This window comes from Benincasa hispida, chromosome 3, assembly GCF_027475165.1.
Source record: "Benincasa hispida cultivar pf3 chromosome 3, pf3_genome.v1.1, whole genome shotgun sequence".
Classification (NCBI taxonomy): Eukaryota; Viridiplantae; Streptophyta; class Magnoliopsida; order Cucurbitales; family Cucurbitaceae; genus Benincasa; species Benincasa hispida.
In genome coordinates this window covers 64,369,634-64,395,262 of record NC_143480.1, presented here as the reverse complement: position 1 = coordinate 64,395,262, position 25,629 = coordinate 64,369,634, and the positions used below count along the sequence as shown (strand labels likewise).

Sequence of the window (25,629 nt, the reverse complement as noted above, 5' to 3'; positions counted from 1 at the left end):
CATTGATGTACCAAATTAAATATAACTTATATACCGTTAAAATCATATGAACATTTTGAAAATAAAATAGATTAACTAATATAATTTATATTTGGTATATCATTTGACAAAACTAATGCATTTAACATATACTATTAACATGAAAATTGAACTATTGGATGAAATTAACTCTATATCAAAATGAAACAAAAATAAAAATAATATTTACCATAATCAAACAAACAACGTCGACAATGACACAATTGAAAGTCGTGATATATCAGTCGTATAAATGATATTATTTAAGTAAAATATATTAGTTGATTGGTACATCAAATATAAAGTTTATCAATTGACTAATATTCCAAAATATAAAGTATATTAAATATACTTGTTGATACACAAACGAGGGTAAAATCGTAATAGTAAAAAAATCGAGAAAAACAGGTTCAAATTTTTTGCTATATTTGAAATTTTAGAAAACTATTGCTATGTTTGCAAATACCCTTATATTTTTTGCTAGCCATTGCAATTTTCCTCGTTTTTAATAGTTTTGGATTTTCTTCACAAATTTGAAAAATGTTTAAAACAGAAAAATGAATAGATTTCTAGACAAACTTTGCTTCAAAAATTTTTTTTTAAAAAATCAAATAGTTACCAAACAAGCTCTAAAATATATATTGTTTGTACAAGGTTTTAAAATTTTTCCCATTCAACATATATTTGCTATACAACTTTTAGAGATTAAGAGGGAAGTCATAAAGTTAGACTAAAATAAATATTTGAAAGTTTGAAAGACTAAAATGGAATAAGTTTAATTAAAAGTTTGGAGATGAAAATAAGATTTAAACAAATTAGAAATTAAAGTTTAATTAATTTTTATATCGTGCTTGGTTTAATCTTAAAATTTAAGTAATTTCAATCAATTTAGTTCTAGAACTTTATATTAATCCACTTTTCATATTAAGTTAACTCGATTAAAAAAAATGATTCAGTTGATAAAATAAGCTCAAAAGTAAGATATTAAATTTATAATTTAAAAAAGGAAAAAGTTGTATTTTGTTTTGTTTTGTTTTTTTCGAAAAAAGAAAACATTATATTTACAATAAGCAATACAAAACCGATAAATTTTAATTTAAATCAAAATGTAATAGTAAAAAATGAACCTAATTCAATATAATTAATATATAATTTTAGATGTTTAAATATTAATAAGGATAATTTGACTTTAACAATGAATATTCAATTTGAACCACTTACTCAATTTTTAAAACGAAATAAATTCTTAATTGAAAAAACTAGAGACTAAAAAAAGAACTTAGGAAGACTTCAAAGCAATAAATAATATTGACTTATCAATATATATTCCATTGAAATTTATTTTTGTTAATCTTGCAAATTAATTAAATTCAACTATAACATACTCTATAATGAATTTTTTTTTTTCTTTTGTTTTTTTGCCATACTTGAGTATATGTAAAGCCTAACTAGTTAAGGTCGTATTATATCCTTAATAAAAAATTGAAAGGTTAAAATCTTCATCTTTACGTGTTATTGGCCTAAAAAAACCAATCACGTTTTTCATTTGTTTTTCTAACATTTAAAATCTTAAAGTAACTGTTCGTATTTTTTTTAAGTTCAATAATACATAAGAGTACGATTTAGGAGATAATAAGGATTTGAATCTCTAGTTTTTTTTTTTTTTTTATGATTTATGTTTTAACCAATTTAGCTATAATCAAATTAATTTTTTTTTAAAAAAAAAAAAAAAAACACTCACATCTCAATATAACAATATGTTAAACATATTTTGGTATTGGAGATAGACAATTTAGAACTATTGTGTCTACTCCAATTACAAAGCTTGAAATATCTCTCTCTTCATTCAATGATCTCTACACACTATTTATTAACCCTACTTGCAATGCATTTATTATTTGGTTCATATTAAATTAAGTTAATGTTTTTACTAAGAAAAAAAAACTACGTAGAGCCTTTTCAAATCACAAAATAGTATCCGATATCATGTTTTTATTCAATATAATGATTCTATTTATAATCGAAAAATTATTTGTTTCCTAGTATTATTTTTATGACTAGTAACTACTAATTATTAGTCATTATATACAAATTAATTTTTACATATAAAAATTTTGAAACTATAAATCAATTTACTTTGAATTTTTCTATTATAACAAATTATAAGATACAATGGATTGTACATAAAAAAAGATTTAAAAAAATAAATTAAACTTATTAAATATTTGGACAACTACATTTATTGTCATTATATTCCACTACCAAAAAAAAAAAAAGGATTGTAATGGACAACTCATTCTCTGATTAATGATTTATAAATTATATTATTTTAATATGTTTACAGATTTGACATTTTGATATGTTTATAGATTTGACATTTTACATAAAGGGTTAATTGGCATTTTTATATACAGTTAAAATTTTAATCCGTCATCATATTTATATTGTATTCTAATAGTGATATTTTTATGATTATTTTTATGTCGGATAGATTTTTTATTATATAATATGTTGATGACAATATCTAGATAACAAGATTCACCTGATCTTCATGTGCCTTTAACAATAAATTTGTAGGGAAAAAACGATAACCAACAAATTAAAAAGAAAAGAAAAACATTGTGGTGTCTATCACAAAATGTCTGATGCTTAAGTAATCAACAAAGGGTTTGAGCAAATTGGAAGTAGGAAATAAAACTTTTTATGGAGTTATAGTATCTTGTTTGTAGAGGAGTGCATCCCAAGGTTCCTAATCCGAGAAGGACTTAAAGATGCCAATCTGAGCCTACATAGGGGCTAAGCCTGTGGTCCACAAAAAGTGGACCCTAGCAATGAGAAGAAAGTGGACTTGAGGCAAGCACCTTAGGCTACTTGGCCCAAAGTGAACTCAGCCTCGACCTCTGAGGTTGAGGTAGACACCTTGAGCCACTCGGCTCAATTTCCTCTCTTCTCCTGGTCTCTTTCTCTTGGCCCATTTCTCACAGTCCTTTGCCCCTCACATGACTATTGTTATTTCGAACTTGCACCTAGCGCTCCACTCTCTTGAGTTCGATGACTTTTGGTCCAAAATTACCTATAACATAATAAAAACATAATAAAATATTAAGAAAAATACTTATGTACTTCTGGGGCAGCATCTATCTTAGTGCATTTCACCAAATTGTTAATCATAATTTCACATGTGACAAATTCTTCTCTTTTTTTTTTTTATAATATTTTAATTCTTTTGTGTGAGTAATGATGGTGGTATGAATAGAGATGTCCACAGAGCAGGGCGGGACCGGAGATGCCATTTCCCATCCCCGTCCCCGCTTCCCATTTTATTCCTCATTCCCGTAAAATTCTCCACAGGGATCGGAACAGGGATTCTCCACAGGGAATTTTTTCCCATTACTTTTTTTTCTTATAAAAAGTTAATTAATTTAAATCACTAATATGATCAAATTTAATTAAATAATTAACTTTTTCACTAAACTGTTTATTAGGTTAGCTTAATTACTCAAATTTTGACCTACAGAAGTTAATTAATTTTTTTTAGTAGAAAGAAATAAATATAAATCAAATTATTCACATATATAATCTAAATTTAAATATTCAATTTAAACATATTCATTATCTTTCCCAATAAATAATCAAATTTGAAATTTAAATGTAATATTCATAGGGCTATTTTTAAATATAGAAAATTGAATCAAAATGTTTATAAAATATAGCAAAATTTTGGAACTATCAATGATAGACACTATAGATATTGATAGACTATCAGTAACATTGATAGACACGGATAGAAGTCTATCAGTGTCTATCAACGTCTATCATTGATAGTTTTAAAATTTTGTTATATCTTATGAATATTTTCAACAATTTTACCATTTGAAATAATTTCTCATATTTATATAATAATAATAACATAACATTAGATAACTATACTAAATAAATAGGTAAAAGCTAATCAGGGCGGGAATGGGGAACGGGGCAGGGGCGGGGGCGAGGGTAGGGACGGGGACAGGAAATGCATTCTCCATCCCCGTTCCCATTTAGCTCATGGGGAATTTTCTTCCCCCACCCCCTCTCCTATTCCCCACCTAATAAATAAATTTTCACTCCATGAGAAAATTAAATATCTCTAGATATACACAAATATGTATGCATCTTAGAATGTACTCGAATATTATCTAAATATTAATTTATCTATCAGGTTGATATTGAACCTATAGAATGTAGAAATGTTACATGAAAATTTGTATAAATATTTATTTTTGAAATTTCTTTCACGTGAAGAAAAAAAGAAATAGCCATTTTTATTATCCGATTTGAAGAATTGTGGAAATTTTAAAGGGTAGGAATTCAAACACGAATTCATTTTCTCTCTACCTTCTATATCTTCCCCTCACTCCTGTCGACACGTAAGCTTTAAATTTTTCCATAAATCTTATCTTTAAATATGATGTCATCAAAGTGACGTGTCACTAACGTCACTGCTCTAGCAAAGGCTATCAAGTTAAAGGGCCATTCAGTCGCATTATTGCTGTACCGAGGCACTGGAAAATCTAGCTGTCTCTCCCACTGTTTTTTATAGCGCGTGTACATCATTTTTCAAGTTTAATATATCATACCATATTTAATTAGATTGACAAATTACAAATCATCTAATTAGGACTAATTAAAAATTGATATGTATTCTAAATTATTGACAAATCTAGATGAGGTTACGTGATCTCATCATTACGGTTGAATTCAATAAAATAATTTGAACCAATTTGATATTATTATTTGAGCTAAAGTCCAATTGATAAAAAAAAAATTTACATTGAAAATCATCTTTGAACCATATTTTATAAATGTTTTAAATTTAAATTTTTTCAAAGAACACTTTTAGTGTTAGTTTTGGACAATTTTACTATTTTTCATTTTTTTATATCCAATTTTTTTGTATATATTTTTCCATATTTATGAAGCTTCTTTTGATGTTGGAGAGAAGATACATTTATTATGGAGAGATAAAATGCATTTAATATAATTTTTTCTATTTTCAATTGGAGAGAGATAATACATTTAATATGATTTTATTTTACATTTCATTTTTCTTGTTTCATTTTTTGATATTATGCGATATATCATGTTGTTTTTTTAGTATTATGTAATATATTCAATTGTTTGGCGTATATATCTCATGTATTATGATATGTATACACTTCTAATTAGGTATAGTTTGTGTCTGTAATATATTCCTTTGTTTATTTGATGTATTATCTCAGATATTCTAATATGTATGTATTTCTTATTAGGTATCGCTTGTACCTATAATATATTCTCACTATGTTCTGATATGTATGTTAATATACCTTGGAACATTGTGTTAGATGTTTGCAAATATTCCAACCAATATATGAAACATATTGAAAAGATTGACTACACGTTTAACATAAATTATAACATATATCATAAATTCCATTTATATGATAGTATATATCATAAATTTTATTTAAGTAGCTAAAAATCTCAATAAATCAAAATTTAACATAAGCTCCCTGACATAAATTGCTAATTCCCAATTAATGTGACTACTTCAAATTCATTTTCAAACTACATCATTTTCAAACAAACAAGGCTATCTTTAGTATATAAACCATAGATGGACTCAATGTTCAATATATAGAAGTGTATATATCATAAAATAGGATATCTAATTTCAAATAAACAAAGCTATCTATGCAGTCCATGTTCAGTAAATATACGTGTATATATCATAACACGGGAAATCTAAATATATAAATGATATATATATATATATATATATATATATATATATATATATATATATATATCACAATATACATCGAAAAATTGAAGAAGGCTACATATATCACCAAACCAAACCAAAGTAGTCTTACTGAATTGATCAAACCATGACGGTGAGATCTAAAGAATAAACCCACAACAAAGAGATCCGAGGAAGAAATTTCTTTAAAGAAAAAAAAGCTGTAAACGGTTCTTCATAGCCAACAATCTTCTCGAGACCAACAACCACACGTGTAGACAAGGACGACCGAAACAACAGCCACTAGTACAGATGTAAACAACTGAAACTTGAATGACGGGAACAAAAGACAACAAGTTGAACGATGGGAACAATGGGCACCGAAACTTGAAGATGTTGATGGGCGATTTTTCTGGTTGGCTTGAACACTGGGAAAAAATCTTGCAGAGGGAGGCAATAAGATGTGGGTGCAGTAGCACGAACGAAGAGAGGTGGCGGTTGGATCTTGGCAGATGCATCGTCGGTGGTGGCAAGATGGACTGAGGGAGGGCAGTAACGATTGAATCGACTATTACTTTAGACTTGATTGTTATATTTGCAACTACCCCTAATTTAAATATATTTTTAATTTATATTTTGCATATAATTTTTTCATTTTAATATGATTACATTGATTATTTTAAAATTATAAAATAAAAGTAAAGAATGGTGATGAATATATAAATATGACTTTTTAGTCCTCAAACTTTGAAGAATACGTGTGTTTAGTTCTCGAATTTTTAAAAATATATTTTTTTGATCTCTAAGTTTTTAAGAATATCTATACTTTTTTCTCAAAGTAATTTTTTTAAAAAAAAAATGTTATGACATTTTAAAGAAGAAAAATAATTTGTAAAAATTTATCTATGGTCTCTCTTCCCATTTGGAATGGTAATTATGTCTAATATGATCAAAGTTTGTAACTTTATTATATTTTAGCTAATCCCTTCTATTAATCATGTAACGATCTGACTTTCTAGGACTTATACTAAGTCGTTACTGCATGCATGAATAAATCTCAAAACGATTCTCTCACAAATTTTAACTAAATCAAACAAATTTTATTAAATAAATAACTTTTGTAAAATCTAAATAATCGAAAATCTTTGATCGGGGTCCCCCTAAAATATAAGTTCAAAATTATTTCTTGAAGTTTTATAAATAAAAAATTCAACAATGGAACTCTAAGTTCAAACATCAAGATTGGAGTTTAAAATACTAAAACATGAAAACATGAGTGAAAGCATCTCTCTAGTCCCAATAACACGATCATGGATTCCTTTTACCATTCACCGGTACGTTCTTGCACTTACCTGAAAAACATAACATAAAAAAGGATGAGTATAAAATACTCAGTAAGTAACCCCACTACTGGGGTCAAGCTAAACATCTATATCCTCTAGATGCCATTCTCTAGTGGGACATGCATAAACCTCTACTTTCTATGGGATGGTCATCGGATAATTGAACATGCCCTACCATAGGTGAGATATACCCACAAACCTCTGGTGAAATCCTGTAGGAGATCACTAAACTCTGTTGAAGTCTCGAAGGAGATCACTAACTTCGGGTGAATACCGAAGGAAACACAAACCTTTGGTGAATCCTGAAGGAAACACAGACCTCTAGTGAATCTCGAAGGAAATACAAACCTCTGGTGAATCTCGAACGAAACACAAATCTCTGATGGGTATCTAATTACGGGTAAGGGTAACTATCACCATCATAAATAACATGTACTAAACTAAAGTACCACAATCATGTAAATACATCATCATGCTCTTCTTCTAGCAAAGCATATAAAAAATTTAATCCATGCTTGCACTCATCACATGTTTCAAAACATAATTAAGATAGGCTTATTTTTCTTCATGCATCTCGATGCACACAATCTTGAAATCCTCAAAATTATTCTTAAATTTATCGTCGGATACAAAGGTGGTTTCAGTAGTAAGATTACTTACCTCGAATTGAAATTCCAAAATTAATCAAAGAAATCAACCTCCAACAAAAATTTGAATTAATGTCGCAAACGCTTTGTTTACTCCAAATTTATTCCAAACTTCGCTCAAAGATTCAAATCTATACATAAACCATAATTTAGGATTTAAAATCCAATTTCTAACATTTATAACTAATCCAAAAGTTCCATAGTCTTAATACTCACCAATTATGCACTCTAAAGCTTCGGAACTTGTTGAATAGTACACTAACGACTTTCAAAAACTTGAATTGATGATCCAAATCTTATAGATAAATCAAGTTGGCCCAAAATTTAGTGTGTACTAAAGAACCAATCGAGAAATCCAAAGAAAAATCATCAACAACTCACCAAATAAAAATTCGACGTGCAGCGGTGACCAACAGACGTACAATAGCGAACGGTTAAAAAAAACATGAAAGTAAGATGAATTGTTTTGTCTAATTGACCTCCCTTTAGAATGAAGTGAATGGTTTGGAATGAAGTGAATGGTTGTATTTATAGAGGAAAAATACTCTTGATCCTAAATTATTTGGGATTCTATAACCTAAGAGTAGATAGATTATATTTTCTTTTTGAATAAGACCATTTCTCTAATTAGGAAATCCATATTTTAATTAATTAGAAAATTCATCATCTAATTAATTTAAATTAAATCCAAATTTCTCTTGTCAACTCAATTTAAATTAATTATCTTCTCTAATTTGGATACAAACTACAAAATTAAATAGAATAAATTTAGAACCACAATGTCCCATTTTCTTCTTAAATTTTAGATTCCTTTTAATTTCCAAAATTCTATTTTTTTTTTCTCTTTCTTTATTTTCCAATCTTTATCCAAAATAATCTAGAAATTCCAAATCTCTTATCAAATTAATCTCAACTCAATTAACTAACTTGGAACATGCAATCTAATAGTTGAGATAAATTACATCCTTCCAAATATTTAATTAATTTAAAAACACACTTTCCCCAAAATAAATTAATCCAATTTTCCCTTAAATTGAATTAAAATTCCAATCCTTTACAAATATATTTTAAATTAATTATCTTTTAACCCCAATTTATCAAAATAATGCTCAAATATTTCAAGATAATTTAATGCAAATCACGTCTTTCCAATTCAAATATCTTGTTGGAGTCGAGGAATTAGAGAACACTTTTTTCATCGTTTATTAAGCTTAGAATTTCGACAAAATAATAAAGTGAAAAACTTTATTCTACATCTTCGCCTTCTTCTTATATGAATCCAACTACAATTTATAAATGATTAGTTTGAGCTAGAGATTTCCAATTTTCCCATGGGGATGGGCCCCGCCCAGAACGAGGCGAGGATTCCCCGATTTGGCTGGAAATGGGGGGAAAAATTTTCCGTGGGCTAAACGGGGATGGGGACGGGGAATGTTCCCCATCCCCGTCCCCGCCCCGATTAGCTTTTACATATTTATTTAGTATAGTTATTTAATGTTATGTTATTATTATTATTATATAAATATTACATTTAAATTTCAAATTTGATTATTTATTGGGAATGATAATGAATATGCTTAAATTGAATGTTTAAATTTAGATTATATACGTAAATAATTTGATTTTATTTATTTCTTTCTACTACAAAAATTAATTAGCTTTTTTAGGCCAAAATTTGAGTAATTTATCTTCAAATTCAAATTATCATTCAAAACTAACCATAATAAACAATTTAGTGATAAAGTTAATTATTTAATTATAATTTGTTCACATTAGTGATTTAAATCAATTGACATTTTATACAAAAAAAAAAAAAGTAACAGGGAAAAGTTTCCCACGGGGAACTCGATCCCCGGAAATTCCCCACGGGAAATCCCTGCCCCGATTTTCGTGGATAATTTCATATGGATGAGGAATAAAATGGGGAACGGGGACAGGGATGGGGAATGACATCCCCGACCCTGCCTCGCCCTGTGAACATCTCTAGTTTGAGCTAAAGATCAAGGAAGAAAAAGAAAGACGGGGAGATGAAGAACAATGGGGAGGAAAAGAGAGAAAATGGGAAGAGTGATTCTTTTATAAATATTTGCCTTCTTAATCTTAAAGAGAAAAATGTCTTCCATTAATTTTTAAGAACCTCAGCTGATATTTATTTAAATTTTTCTTAAAAAAAAAAAGTTAAGAAATACCCTTACCATCAGTATGTAGATAGAAATTGTTAATATCTCGTTTAAAAAATACTTATAAACTTTCAAAAATTGCATCAAAATCTTTTTCCTTAACAAAAGGTTTAAATATTTTCTTATCGTTAGTATAATCAATTTTTTTTCATATATAGATAATCTCACGTTTTCTCAATTGTCCAATTTTTGCATCGATTTTCTTAGCAACCTAACAAAACCCACACACAACTCAAACTAAAGCATAAAATCCAACAAAGTCCCTTTTCCTTTCAAAACTCAAGAAGATTATGAATCCAAATACTAAAAACGCCGATAAAGGATTATCATCTTCGATCATGTGTAACCTTCTTGATTGATCACAACAAAATAACTAGATTTGATGTATCATAAAAAGGATTGATAAACGTCTTCATCGCTAAAAATTTGGTAATGTACATATTTTCTTTATTTTTCTACCTATTGGTTGTCTTCAAAAATATGACAAAATTCCCAATATCTCTCTTTAATTTTTGTATATTGAACTCATATGGCATATCAACACACACATTGTACGAATGAACAACCTTGTTAAGAATTTAGGCCCTAAGGTCATTTGGTTCCATTATTCTCTTTTTTCTTTTTAGTCTATAGACCTTAATTTTGAAGGAAGTAGTTCTAGAGATTGGAAAATAGAAGAAGGTTGGTAAGAGAATATTGAAGAAGAGAGAAAAAATAAGAAAAAAAAAATTAATAGGGAAGTGTTACGCCATAGAATGGAGGAGTGAGAGGAGATGAAAGAGGGTGTGATGACTAATGAGGTGTAGATAAAATGGTTTCCATCCATATAGAAAAGAACATTTTTTAAACACTTTATAAAGGTTAAGGGTTCTTATGCAACTTTGGAAGGAATATAAGTATTTTTTAAATGAGATACTAATTATTTCTATTCATATACTAACAATAGAGGTATTTTCTTAAATTCTTTGAAGAGAAGAGTATTATTGAAACTTTTGAAAGTTAAAGGCTATTTTTGAAATAAAGTATTAATGGTTTTCATCCAAAACTAATGATGTATTTTTTTTTTAAAAAAAGTTTAAGGGTATTATTGAAACTTTTGAAAGTTCAAGGTATTTTTAATAGAATGTATAATGTTCGAAAGTATGTTCTATAATAATTTAGCCTAAAGTTCTAATATATATATATATATATGTACATATATGTGTATATGTACATCTATGTGTATATGTACATCTATGTGTATATGTATATGTACGTATATGTATATGTATATATATATGTATATGTACGTATATGTATATGTATATGTATATGTATATGTATATGTATATGTATATGTATATATATGTGTATAACATATACATATATATATATATACACTATTGGAGTTAAAGCCCTTAAATAGAGTGTAGCTTGTTTTTTGTAAAGACAAATTATATATCTAATATAATAAGAAGTATTTTATTAATGTTTAGATTGTATTAAATCAATCCAATAAACTAAGATCCAAAGTTATTTTATAAAACTTAAATATGTATATGGAAACATATAGGTGGATCACGTTTAAGTGATAACCTAAACGGTTTGTAGTAGATGGATAAGATTGAGTACCTTATCCTGGTGACACTATAAATATGACCTGCTTTGTAGATGTTACAATTGTCGTAAAGTTCTAAAAATGATCTGATCCTGATCGTTCATGTGGAGACATGCAAGGTAGAGTATTCTATACAAACTGTTTGTATAAGATCGGATCACAAAATGAATAGTCTCTCTATATAACACCATTCCTAGAAGAGACTTACATTTTACTAGGATGACCATATGTGACTTGACCTTAATCTTGAGTGAGTTGTGAACTTTTATCTATGAGGGCAATCATTTGATTTGTATGGGTGAGAATGACCTTATTAGCTGACTCAAGAAGCCTATCATTTTGGAGATTTATCTGATAGAGAGCTAGGAACACAGCTACACAAGATTAAATTAACTCTTGTCCCGACCTTAGAAAAAATAGATAAATTGATCCTTTAATGGCTGATTCTAGGACTTGCACATTGAGACCTTAACCTCTCAATGGCCCGAGAGGTGTTGGTTTATAGTTAAACTATAAATTGTTTGTTCATTAGAGGAATTAGTGGTATTTAAGAGGTTAGATGTAACTATAGGGGTAAAACGGTATTTTGACCCAGCTATAATTATGAGCAATTTATGAAGAGTTGACTCTCTGTTGATTGTATATATTCGTGGACACAGAAATAAATTTACAGTACGAAGAGAGCAACTATCAGTATTTAGTGGAGTGATCAATAGGTAATGAACACTGATTAATTTAATTAAAGACTTTAATTAATTAATCTTATATCATTGGACCTTTTAATGTGTAGATCCATAAGGTCACTTTATTAGCTCACTAAAGAATATATAAGAAGAATAATATGAATTGTTCAAATCAATTGCATATTAATGAGATTAATATAATATGGTTAATTATAGATGTGATCTAAAATTAAAAAAGAAAAATATTTAAATAAAATTCAAATATTAAAGGGATGTATACGTATAAATATGTGATAATTATATGTTGTTTAATTAAATATTAAATATGATTTAATATAGTCGTTTAATTGATTAATTAATTAATTAATTAATTTTTGAGAAATAGAGATAAATAACCATGTGATGTTTATTTATTTATTAATTAATTAATTATATATATATATATATAATTAGATTTAATATATATGGTTATTTAATTATTAGACTAATTAATTAAATAAAAGTTATTTAATTAAATTAGAACTAGAGTAGGAATAGGAAAAACTAAGAGAAGGGGGCACCCCTCATCTCTATAAATAGGTCTTTATGGCCCATCTTCTCTTCTCTATTACTTCTTTCCTCTTCCAAGTCTTGGAGACCACACATCCAATTCTTGAGATTCTAGAGAATAACAAAGTTTCATTTGCGGTGGTATCCCATGATCATTGAAGAGATATTCTAGAGAAGACATGGAGGGAATGGTGAAGAATTTGGGAATCCAAAAAGGTAAGTTTTAGCTCTTTCCTCTTTTCTTCTCTTAAATGCATGCTATTCTTAATTTTTTATCCATTATGTTATTATTTTATTCCATATTTTGTTTATGTAAAATCAAAAAGAAAATTTCAAGGTGATCACACGCTTTCACTTGGGATTCGATCCCTTTAATTGTTTTTATATCGTATTTTGTTTATATAAAATCGAAAATAAAATTACAAGGCGGTTAGATACTTTCTCTTGGGATTCGATCCCTTCATATACATTATATATATACACACACATACAAGAAAAGTGAATGGCTAAAAATGTTTTTTTTTAAAAAAATGATGTTCTCAACGATGTCAACATGAGAATCTTGAAAACATATTACAATAAGGCATCTAAAATGTCGAGATGCCTCTCACGCACCATGTCCTAGCAAACATGTTTGAGCATCACCTTATATTCTTGCATGACAAACAAAGCTAATCTAGATGCCCATCTCATAGGAGCCTTAGATTCCAAGAAAAAAGATGGACTCTAAGCGAATTAAAATTTTTTTTTAGGAATGATAATTGAAAAAGCGCTAAGGTGACCCATCACGCAAACGAGAATGTTAAAACAAAGGCATTGATAACAAACATAACAACAAAATACCAATAGCAAAACACAAAAGTTGGTAACCTAGTTCGGTAAAATCCAACTACATCTGGGGGCAATGTGCCTAGGAAAGATAATCCACTAATATTAAAGAGTTAGCTGTTTATAACACAATACTTATCTGCAATACATAACTACTACAACGACTCATGTAGAGCTCAACTCATTATTCATCTAGGCTTCCCTTAGATGTGAGACTCACTCTCAAATGTACTTAGGTTCCCCTTAAGTTTGGTAATGTTGGTGTTGAATACTTTGGCTTCCGACAGTGTGTGAGACTCCTCTCAACGTTGTTATCATCCCCTTAAGTGAGTGAACTCCCTTCACTGATGAATCTTAAGATCCCCTAAGATGAAGAACTCCTTCTCTAAAGCTGAGTCTTAGGCTCCCCCTAAGACCAAAGTTCCCTTACGTTCAACTGTACCTTAGGCTCTCCCTAAGACAGAATAATCTTTACATTTTTGAACGATGCACACAACGACGTTGCATACAATAGATGAAGAACTTGCACAATGAAATGTAGTGAGCAAAGAGCAAGAATACCAATATGAACAATTCGGCCACAGAACATAAAACAACTTGCTCGATTAATAAAAGCAGCAACCCTAGATGATCAACATAATTGTCTTTAAATAGTCGAATCCAAGAAAGAAAGAAAATCCTCATTTGCAAAAGATAAGTTGCACCTTAATAAATAAAAATATTAGATGGAATGAATCAGTCTAAATTTTTTTGATAAGGAAAAAATATCTTGTAGGAAAATAAATTGTTGTCTGAAACATATGTTAAGACTTTATTTGAGACAACTGTAGAAACTAATATTTTAGAAAAATATAAAGCCAACCAATCAAATCTCCAACAAACTCCCCCTTTGGCTGATATTTTTTTTAAGGCAAAACAAACCAAACAACAAAGCACATCAGCAAAAGATAAGGAGTTGAAGGACTAACGTGTTGAACCAATCTCATTCTCCCCCATTTGTTTGACTTACAAAATAGTCAAAGCCAACTTCAACATAATTAGAAACCATGACTTTAAGAATGGTTGAAATTAGACAAAATCATATTTTGAACACCAGACATTTGATCAATCATAAGACTCCCTAGACAAACAATGGACATTTCAAACACAACACTACCTTCGAGATTATTCTATATAACATCAAACTTAACAGAACTAACTTCAGAAATATCACCAGCCTCCAAGACAGATGCAATGACATTTTTAGGAATCACAACAAACAAATTAATTATGAAATGTACAAGCAAGCAACGAAAACAATCAGAATCAATAAGCACTCTAATTACACTTAATTTGAGTTCTAAAATCATGAATGAAAATACTATTCAAAGAAGAGGGTTTCAAAACTAATACCTTTGAAGAAATCTACCAAATCCAAGTTACTCTCCACGAATTTGAGCTGCAAATTAACAGTGGACCACCAAGAGATCTTCTTTACTATTCTCCAACTTGGATTTGAGTGGTGGAACTATAGATTGAGCTTAATTAAGAGACAGAGGAGAGGGTTTTTTAGAGGGAGGATCTAAATTTCTACCGAATTTCATAAATTCAGCAGCCTCTCCTCTCAATCTTAGAAGAATTGAAGGTTTTTAAATATTTCGTACATGCAAGCACTCAAGGTATCAGCCACAAGACACTTCAAATGACACTCACATGCAGAGCTAGGTGTTGATTTTGTGTTTAATCCACCAAGCAACAAAAAAGTTTGGAAATTTTCACTATCTCAATTTTTATTTTCAACTTTTATTGATTAAATTTTAAAAAATTTAATCAAATATAAATTCAATTTCTCAAATTGAATTTGATAATTGAAAATTAATTTAATTTTTAAATAATTAATTAAATAATTAAAAAATAATTTAATATCAAATATTAAATAAACCAAATACCTAATTCATACATGAATCCCATTCATGTAATTAATATTTAAATCATCATTTAAATATTTTTAAACTCTCTAATTATTTTGAATTTCGATAAATTAAACGTTAATTATATTGAATATAATTATCCAAACCCTAATTTGAAATTGAACAATTCAAATTCAAATCCTAATTTAAAATTTGAACACTTCAAATTAAATTCCCAAGTTAAATTTGAACGTTTCAAATTCACTAAATATACTAATCCAAGATTTACGAGCTAGTAGAGGGACCTTATGGACCTACAGATCATGAGCGCTCCAACAATTTGAGATTAATTGGCTAAACTCTTTAAACTGAATTAATCAATATTCGTTAACTATTGAGACACAATAGTTCAGTAGTTACACTCTCCTCACTGTAGATATATTTCCATCCATTTGATTTAATCATAATCAGTAAGTCGACCATTCACAGGTTTTTGTAATAACGATTGGGTCAAATGCTATTTTACCCACAAAATTATGTCTTGCTTCTTAAGTCCTACTAATCCTCTAATGAACAAATGGTTTGCGGCCCAATCATTAAATTAAGTCCCTCTTGGGCCAATGAGAGGGTGGAGCCCCTTGTTCAAGACCTGGATTCAGTATTTAAGAAAACAATCTCTCTACTATCCCTAAATCGGATAGGTGTAAATTTCGTCTTGCACCCTATGTCCCCAAATATCTATCCGGTCTTACCTTTGAAATGGAAGGCCTATCGAGCTGGTGTTGTTGAGCCAACCCTCACCTATGAAAATCTAAGGATAATCCCAAATAAACAGGAGTTCATAGTTAGCTTAGGATTAAGGTCGAGTTACCTAGGTCATCCATTTGAAATAGTCAGTCTTAAACAATAAATAACATTATAAAGTAAGAGTGATTTATTTCTTGGTCTGATCTTATGTAAACTCATTGCATAGAACGCCCTTGTTCCTTATGTCACTACATGAACGAATCAGGATCACTTCGTTCGTGGCACATTACAACAAATTGTAACAACTACAGAGTGAGCCGCATCCAATAGTGTTACCAGAATAAGGCACCCAACCTTATTCATATACTATAGATCATTTTGGCTATTTACTTGAAATTGATCCATCTTTATGTCGCCACATAAAGTTCAAGTATTCATATAATAGACATGGATCTTAGTTTATTGGATTTAGTCTTTACAAGTGCAATTTACATATTTAACAACAATTTTATTAAATAAACATGAATAACAACTTTATTAATAATAGAAAATGTTTAACATTACAAACTGCGAGTTTTAGGATATACAACCCAAAAATTAGCACAACCTACACAAAGAAGGTTGATTTTCACAATTAAGACATACACACCAGTAACTTTGATTATGGGCTTCAAGCAACAAGCGACCTAAACTGGAATTTTCATTAATTTCTACAATTTAATTTTGCACAAGCCCAAAGTAGGCCTCAGGGCTTCATTAAAACTCTTAGTTTCAGTTGAAGATGTAAGGCAGGTATTGTTAATCATCTAGAGATGTAAGGGGGTGATTTTTACAAATTCTACTAGATGAGGACTTGTTACTAATTTCGGCTTGCTCAGAAACTGTCTAGATATTCTCTACTAGTGTTTCAATATTCTTATCAGATGGCATGTTAAAGAAGATGTTAGGAACATCTGCATTGACAAACGAAAGCACATTGATATCTTATTCTTCCTCAGTTGTAAAAATCGATAAATCAGTAACATCATCAATCACAACATTGATGGATTCCATTACACAACGAGTTCGTTTATTGTAGACACGATATACTCGACTATTTGTGGAATATCCAAGAAATATACCTTCATCAGACTTTGAATCCCATTTTCGTCTAGCTTCTTTATCGGCCAAAATATAACATATATTGTTGAAGGTATGGAAGTATTTACATTTGGCTTTCTGCCCCTTCAAATTTCATAATTTGTGTTGGTCATACCTATGCAAAGAGCAATCTGGTTGAGAATATGACATGTAGTGTTGAGAGCTTTATCCTAGAATTGAAGAGGGAAACTTTTGGCATATAACATAAAACAAGCCATTTCTTGGAGGATCCTATTTTTATGCTCAATCACACCATTTGGTTGGGAAGTAATAAGACCTAAAAACTCATGATGTATTCCTTCAGAGGAACAATTTAACAAACTGCATATTTTCAAATTATTTGTCGTGGACACTACAGATGCGAAGAATCTTCAAGTCTTTTTCTCTCTGAAGTTGAACACACAAAGTTTGACAGCAGAAAAAGTGTTAGCATTTTTTTCTAACAAATCGATTCAATTGTACCTCGAGAAGTCATCCAAACACACAAGGATATAGTGCTTCCCACCAAGACTTACAAATTGCATTAGACCATTGAGATCCATGTGCAGAAGTCCCATACTCTATTAGTTGTAGTTTGAGAAACTTATTTGTGAGAGGCTTTAATCTGCTGTCTAGCTTGAAAATTCCCACAAATGACTCCATGAACATCATGAAAAGAGGGTAAACAAATTATAGCATTTTTTGCTAAAGTATTTTGAACAGATACAATGCTTAGATGACCAAGACATTTACGCCACAATGTAGTTTCATTTTGTTTAGAAAAATGTTGGAAACAACATTAGTAACATTAAGAGAGCAAAGAAAACAGAGGAGCGCATACCTGTTACAAAAAAAGCTATGATATTATCTATAACAAGACAATTATCTTCAGTGAAGTTAACATTTAGTCTCTAATCACGACTTATGCGGATAAGGTTAGTAGTGAGCCATTCAACAAGCATTACATCTTCTAGTGGTGGGAGATCGGGATATTGCAATTTTTCTTTTCCAATGATTTTTCTAGTAGCACCATCACCAAATGTCACTTGGCCAGATCTCACAAATTTGAGATTTGTTACAAAAGACTTTTCACCAATCATATTCCTAGAATATCCACTGTCAAAGTACCAATCATCTGTTGTGGACAATTTACAATATGTAAATACCATATTGCATCTAACTCATACTTTTACACGCCACTCCTATTTTAGCATAGGAGAAAAGGGCTTTTGAACATTAATTTTGTTGACTTATATAGAAGGTAACCAAGATAAGTTGTTATTAAAACCCTACAATTTAAAATAATAAGATCAAATGTGAGCTTTTTTTTATCACAGTGATGACATATTTTACAAACTTCGGAGAGGATGTGGGAGCAGATGTTGAGGACACATATGCTGACATATGCTTCTGATCACATCCACCAGTAATCTTTTGTTTCCCCTTAGAAATAGACTGATCAATAACTCTTCTCATTGTTTCAGAGGTTCCAAGACCTTTAAACCACCAACTTTCTTCTCTTGAAGCAAGATCATAACATGACCATTCATTCATGAGTTAAACATCTTTATGCACTTATACATAGATTCTAACTCAGTCTATGCTTGATTCAACTCACGTTTAAGTTCAGAAATACTAGTCATCAGTCTATGGTTGTCAGAAATAAGCGACTCAATTCTTTATTTATGAATATCCATGGATTTTATATCCTCTAAGCATTATCAGTGTAAAATACAATAAGAAGTTTCAATCGATTCATGGGAATCTTCATCTTCTTCATTACTATTGTCCCTACACAAATTTTCTTGATTTCTATCTGTATGAATGTCTAGAAATGTTACTAACAAGCGCTCTAGCATCTTCTTCAGATTCACTTGTATCTTCAGCGTTTTTATTAAAAAAAAAAAAAAATTTAACACATAACTCTTATTTTGCCGTTTGAGATAATTTGAACATTTAGACTGATTGTGACCATAACCTTTACATTCCTTACAGTGGAAGGATTTTCTTTTATTATGATCAATACTGCTTGAATTATCAACATCCTTCTTCTAATTCTAAAATTTGTATGGATTGAATATGTGTTTCCTCTTTCTTTAACATGTTGAGGCACATAATTTTTCAGATTTATTTTTTAGTGCTTTAGAACCTTGTTAGACTGTTCATATATATCGAGTCTGTAAGAGATTCTTTTGATTCTACAATTTTACCTTCAAACTGATCATTTACAGAGGATTGGAGGGTAATGGTTTCTCTTGATATGTTTCCTATCAAAATTCATCTCAAAAGTATGTAGTGATCCCATGAGTTCCTCAAGTTTCATATCTGCAATATCTTGAGCTTCTTCTATAGGAGTTACTTTCATGTCAAATCTCTTAAGCAGAACCTGAGAACTTTTCTAACCAGCTTCTCTTCTAAGATCTTCTCAACTAAGGCAAAAGATTCATTAGTAATGTCAAGTAAGCAAACATTAAATTCAGCACTAGTTTCATCTTCAAGCATTTTTAAACCTTCAAAATTAGTGGTCAACAATTGAAGTCTAAACATCTTGACTCTCGATATTCCCTCATGAGTAACAACCGAAATTTCTCAAGCTTTCTTGGCAGACACACATGTGTTAATCAAACGAAAGATATTTCTATCCACAACGTTAAAGATAACATTAAGGACACGGAAATTCCCTATGCATGCTTTATTCTCAACATCGGTCCATTCGACTTCAAGCTTAGGAGCATTCTCAACATTAGGAACAATAATCTGAGGAGGAGTCCATCCAGTTACCACTACTTTCCGAGTTGTATGATTAATAGACTTTAAGAAAACTATTATTCTAACCTTCTAATATGAGTAGTTTGTTCCATCTAGAATAGGGTGTCGAGTAGTGGAGCTACCTTCTTTGATTTCGTTTGTGATCGAAGCACCTAAGATAAAGGTGACTCACTTTGAAACCAAATGAAAAAGTGTTGAGGTGACTCGTCACACAAACGCTTATGTTAAAAGGAAAGCATTGACAACAAATATAACAACAAAATACAACCAACAAGTAAGCAATTAAAGAGACACAGAAGTTGATAACCCAGTTCGATGAAATCCACCTATATCTAGGGAGCAATGTGCCTGGGAAAGATAATCCATTAATGTTAAAGAGTTAAGCAATTTACAACGTAGTACTTATCTGCAATACACGATTACTATAATGATTCACGTAGAGCTCAATTCATTGATCACCTAAGCTCCCCCTAGATATGAGACTGATTCTCAAATGTACTTAGACTCCCCCTAAGTTTGGTAATATTAGTGTTGAACACTTTGACTTTCGACAGTGTGTAGGACTCCTCTCAATATTGTTATCTTCCCCACAATCAGCAAACTCTCTTCATTGATGAATCTTACGATTCTCCTAAGATGGAGAACTCTTTCTTAGCAGCTGATTCTTAGGCTTTCCATAAGACTGATAATCCTTTCTCTTCAACTATGCCTTAGGCTCCCCCTAAGACAAAATAATCTTTACGTTCTTGAACAATTTACACAGCGACGTTGCACATAAAGGATGAAAAACTTGCACGGCAGAATGTAGTGAGCAAAAAGCAAGAACATCAAGATGAACAATTCGGCCATAGAATAGAAAATGACTTGCTCGGTTAACAAAAGCGACAATCCTAAATGATAAACATATTTATCTTTAAATAATCGAATCCAAAAAAGGAAAAAAAATCTCACTTGGAAAAGATAAATCGCACCTCAAAAAAAAAAAAAAGGTAAAATGAATCAGCCTGAATTTTTCCGATAAGGAAAAAATAATTTGCAGGAAATAAACTGTTGTTTGAAACAGATGTTAAGACTTTATTTGAGACAACTATAGAAATCAATGCCTCAGAAATATATTTATAAAGCCAACCAATCAAATCTCTAACCATTGTTAAATTCTCCTCTTTTTTTTTCCTCTCTTCTTAAAAACTCTAAATAGAGAGGAGGAACTCTCACATTTTTTAGCTCAGCTAAACATAAATGTAAGAAATTTCAACACTTAAATAGTCAATTTCTTTGAAGTTATTTTGAGTTATGGAAGAACCAATTTGATAACAACTTACATAGACACCATTATTTTTTAAAAGTTTTAAATAGATACTTTTGTTTCCCCCTATTTTTTTAATTCTTGTACCAATTTTTTAAAGGAACCAAATAGAATCCAGATCTTCTCAAAGTATAAAGTTCTATAAAATTCCACAAAGTCTCAAAATCATAATCTCTCCTTCAAAACTCAATGAAAAGATGAATCGCCACATACAAAATGGCAACAAATTGAATATCATCTTCCATCATGGAGAACAACCTTTAACTTACACTAAAATACTAACGTATTATTTTGTTAAAACATTTAAGTCCTAAGGTCCCTTAATGGTAATTTCATTATTCTCATTTTTTCTTGCTATGTCCTTTACACCTTGATTGAAGAGAGTAATTTTAGAGATTGGAGAATGAAAGAAGGGAGTAAAAGTATTGAAAAAGAGAGGAAAAATAAGAGTAACTAGAGAAATGTTAGGCTATAAATTGAAGTAGAAGAGAGAGAGGAAATAAAAAAAGGAGGTGGTTTAGTGAAGATAAACGGTTTCCATCTATATACTAAGGATAAAAATATTTTTTTAAAAAGCTTTTCAAGGTTAAGAGTAGGAGGGCCAAGGACGAAAGGTAGAGGTTCAATGAAAGACAGAAAGTTGTCGAAGTTTTTTATCAATCAAATAATATTTATGTTTAATATAAACACATTAAACTTCATAACGAACTAGATTAGAGGCACTAAGATAGCACATTTTGAGTGCTATCATCCAAGATGATTGATCATGATCGATGGAACCCAACCCATGTCCAATCTATATTTAACCACGACCTTTGGATGTCAATCCAAGTGGATTGACTAAAAAGCCCTGAAAGACCTTGCTAGTCCCATAAAGAACTCCTATAGAACCCATGGAAGACCCACACATAAAGAACTCTTGGAGCCCAATGGAAGGCCTTGCAAGACTCATGGAGGATTTTGCAAGACCTATGAAAAGGACCTTGCATGACCCATGGAGACCTTGCAAGACTAATAATTGACTTATGGAGAGCCTTTTAGAATCTTGTGAGACCTATAGAAGAACACTATGCATAATCTAGGGAGGACCTCACATGATCCATGAAAGGCCATATGCAGGATCCCTACTAGACCTATGGAGAACCATGTAGGATCGATGGAGGTCCTTTGCACCTTTGAATTAGTCTATAGAGTAATTGAACACAATTGTAGGTAGTTTACTCAAGATTTTCAATAGATGGTCCATAAAGGAACTTTTGAGAAGTTAGAAAGAGGGAACAATAATGAACTCGAGTGTCAATTACTTATCATTAATGTGTACATATACAATGTAAATCATTCGTCAATGGTACACTACAACTATAGACTATTTTCAACTATCAAGTTACTAACTTACCAAGATCGACTTAAGCCATCAAAGTATCGATAGTTTTACACCATAACCATGTTTAGTTTTCTTTGTTTTGTAGAACACTATTATTATCTTTATCTCAAATTACAAATTTACCATTGATCCAATTTCAGTATCAACTTAAACATTTAGGCCCGTTTGGTAACCATTTGATTTTTTGTTTTTGTTTTTTAAAATTAAGCCTATAGGCTATCTGCCTCCAAATTTCTTATTTTGTTATATATTTTTTACCAATGGTTTAGAAAACTAAGTAAAATTTTGAAAACTAAAAAAAGTAGCTTTTAAAAACTTTTTTTTTGTATTTGAAATTTGACAAAAAATTCAAATATTATAAAAAAAATATGCAAATCATTATAAGTAATGAGGAGGAAATGAACTTAATTTTTAAAAACTCAAAATAAAAAACAAAATGGTTAGCAAAGAAGGCCTTAAAAGTTGTTTTATTTTATTTGATTTCTTTTTTATAATTTAACCAAAATGCTTTTAGCATGTCCTTAAATTTCCTCAAAATATCTTGCTTCTCATACGCTCCTTGTCGGCGCTTGGCTTCCTTTCCTCTCCCAATTAAATTATTGTTGGTTTCCTCCCTCTCCCAATCCCTATATTTCCCCTCACTTTCTCTCTCCTTTTCCCCTCACTCAAAAGAACCTCCTTCCCTAAAAACCCTTTTTCCCTGCAATGAACGCCGGCGCCGACACCGGAAACAACCACAGAATCCTCGACGCCGTTAACCGGCGTAAGCCCACGAAGAAAACGAAACAACCCAACAAAAAGAAACCCATCAAAGTTGTTTACATATCAAACCCCATGAAAGTTCAAACCAGTGCTTCTAAATTCATGGCTTTGGTCCAAGAACTCACCGGCCGAGATGCTGACTTTCCCGACCCCTCCAAATTTTCCCCTTCCGCCGTCTGCGGCGGCGCCGCCTCCTCCGACCTTCTCCACAACACCGCATCCGGCGGTGGTGACGACGAGCACGGTGCTAGTAATCTTATAATGAATAATAACAACTGTTCACTTGCTGTCGAGTTGCCGGTAGATGACGACATTCTTGGTAGTTTTTACGACGACTTTGACGACCTGATTTTTCCTCCTCCGGTTATCGGAAACTTCTCTGGGTTGCTTCCGGCTGCGGCGGCGGTTGTCTATGAATCATATGCAAGGTGAAAATATTGATATATAATGTGTGAAAGATGGTTGTATCTTTTTAATTTTAGTTTCCATTTCTCTATAAGCTTTTTAATATACATATATATATTTAATCAGGGAGTTAATTGTTAACATAAATATCAAGGAATACATCTATATCATAATAAAAAGATGTTTGAATAAAAGAATGCGTATGAATTGTATGTTTTAATTTTAAATATTATATCTCTTATTTCTTGAGTATTGTTTGCCTTGATATTTGATTGTGATTTTCCTTGACATTTTAAGATGGGGATATATGAATTAATTATTAATACCATGTCAAATATTTTAATTTATGAAAAAAATAATACTCGAGTATATGTCAAGATGCACCTTTTTTGTACACTGGACTTCATCTCACACAAGAAAAACAAATATTTTAAGAAGAAAGAATAAAAGCTTTTCACTAGGCAAATTACAATTAGATTAGATGCACAAAGATGAGTACAATTTATGATACAACAATTAGTATTTTTCTTATGAAAATATCAAGTAAACAAAAGTTTTTAGAGTAGATTTAGAAGTGATTTGAAATTGTTAAAACACTTTTGTCAAGTTCAAAATCAATCTAAAATACACCCTTAATCACTCAAAGTCTTTTTAATGTTTAATATTATACATTTGAATATCATTTTTGTATCATCAAATTTTGTTTTCAACGATTAAAAAGATATTTAAAAGCGAGTTTAACCATTTAAGAATGACTCCAAATTATGTCCTTGGTAATAAACTAAATTTGGGTTTTCATGTGTGTGTGTATATATATATATATATAGCACTTTTTTTTTTCCTTGGTATAATCTCACAACAACTTGGGGAAAGGGGTTGAAGTGAAATAATGGAATTGGCTGAGCTATCAAAGATATGATAAGTTATAACCTCATAGCCAAACAAAACCTCAAAGACCCATAAAGGGGTCAATGTAATAAACTTCCATATTTAAGAGCTAAAGAATCTTAAATTGTTAGATTGAAATAAAACAAATGATTATTAGGTAGATTGAGGGAAATGGGATAAGAATAAGGGTGGAATATGTAAGGGATACACATCCTCTTATTTGATACAAATTTGAAAGCTTTAAGCATGAGAATAAACTATACTCGTGCATCCTTTATATCTATGAATGATATCCATCCAAAAGTTTGGATTTTCTTAATGTCCACTCTCTCTCCCCTCTTTCAAAACATGAATTTATTCTTTTATTTTATATTTATTAAAATTATTAATTTTAATTTTCTTTTACAAATTAATTAATATGTGAAAATATTATTTATTATTTAGAAAATTATATTAAAATTTTAAATTATAATATTTGAATTTAACTACTCCAATTTCATAAATTAATTAATTATTTTTTGAAATATAAATTATTTTTTTTTAGAAAAAAATATATATACACAAGGAATATATATATAATTTAGTTTAATAATTTTTTTATATATATATATACACTAACTGTTAATTCATTAATAAATCATATATGTAGCTAATTAATTTCCATTATGGTTAGTATTTTATGAGATTATTTTTAAATAGTTATAATTAGATTATCATTGATTAATTATAATTCATTAATTTTTAATACAAAATG

General features: G+C 30.0%; 1 protein-coding gene across 1 annotated transcript; it reads left to right on the top strand.

Moving 5' to 3' along the window:
* Nucleotides 1–23,343: 23,343 nt before the first annotated feature.
* On the top strand, nt 23,344–24,181 carry LOC120073957 (uncharacterized). Its single transcript, XM_039026884.2, has one exon. It carries the CDS (start codon nt 23,526–23,528, stop codon nt 24,012–24,014), a length of 489 nt encoding a protein of 162 aa, XP_038882812.1. The 5' UTR covers nt 23,344–23,525; the 3' UTR covers nt 24,015–24,181.
* The last annotated feature ends 1,448 nt before the right edge of the window (nt 24,182–25,629 follow it).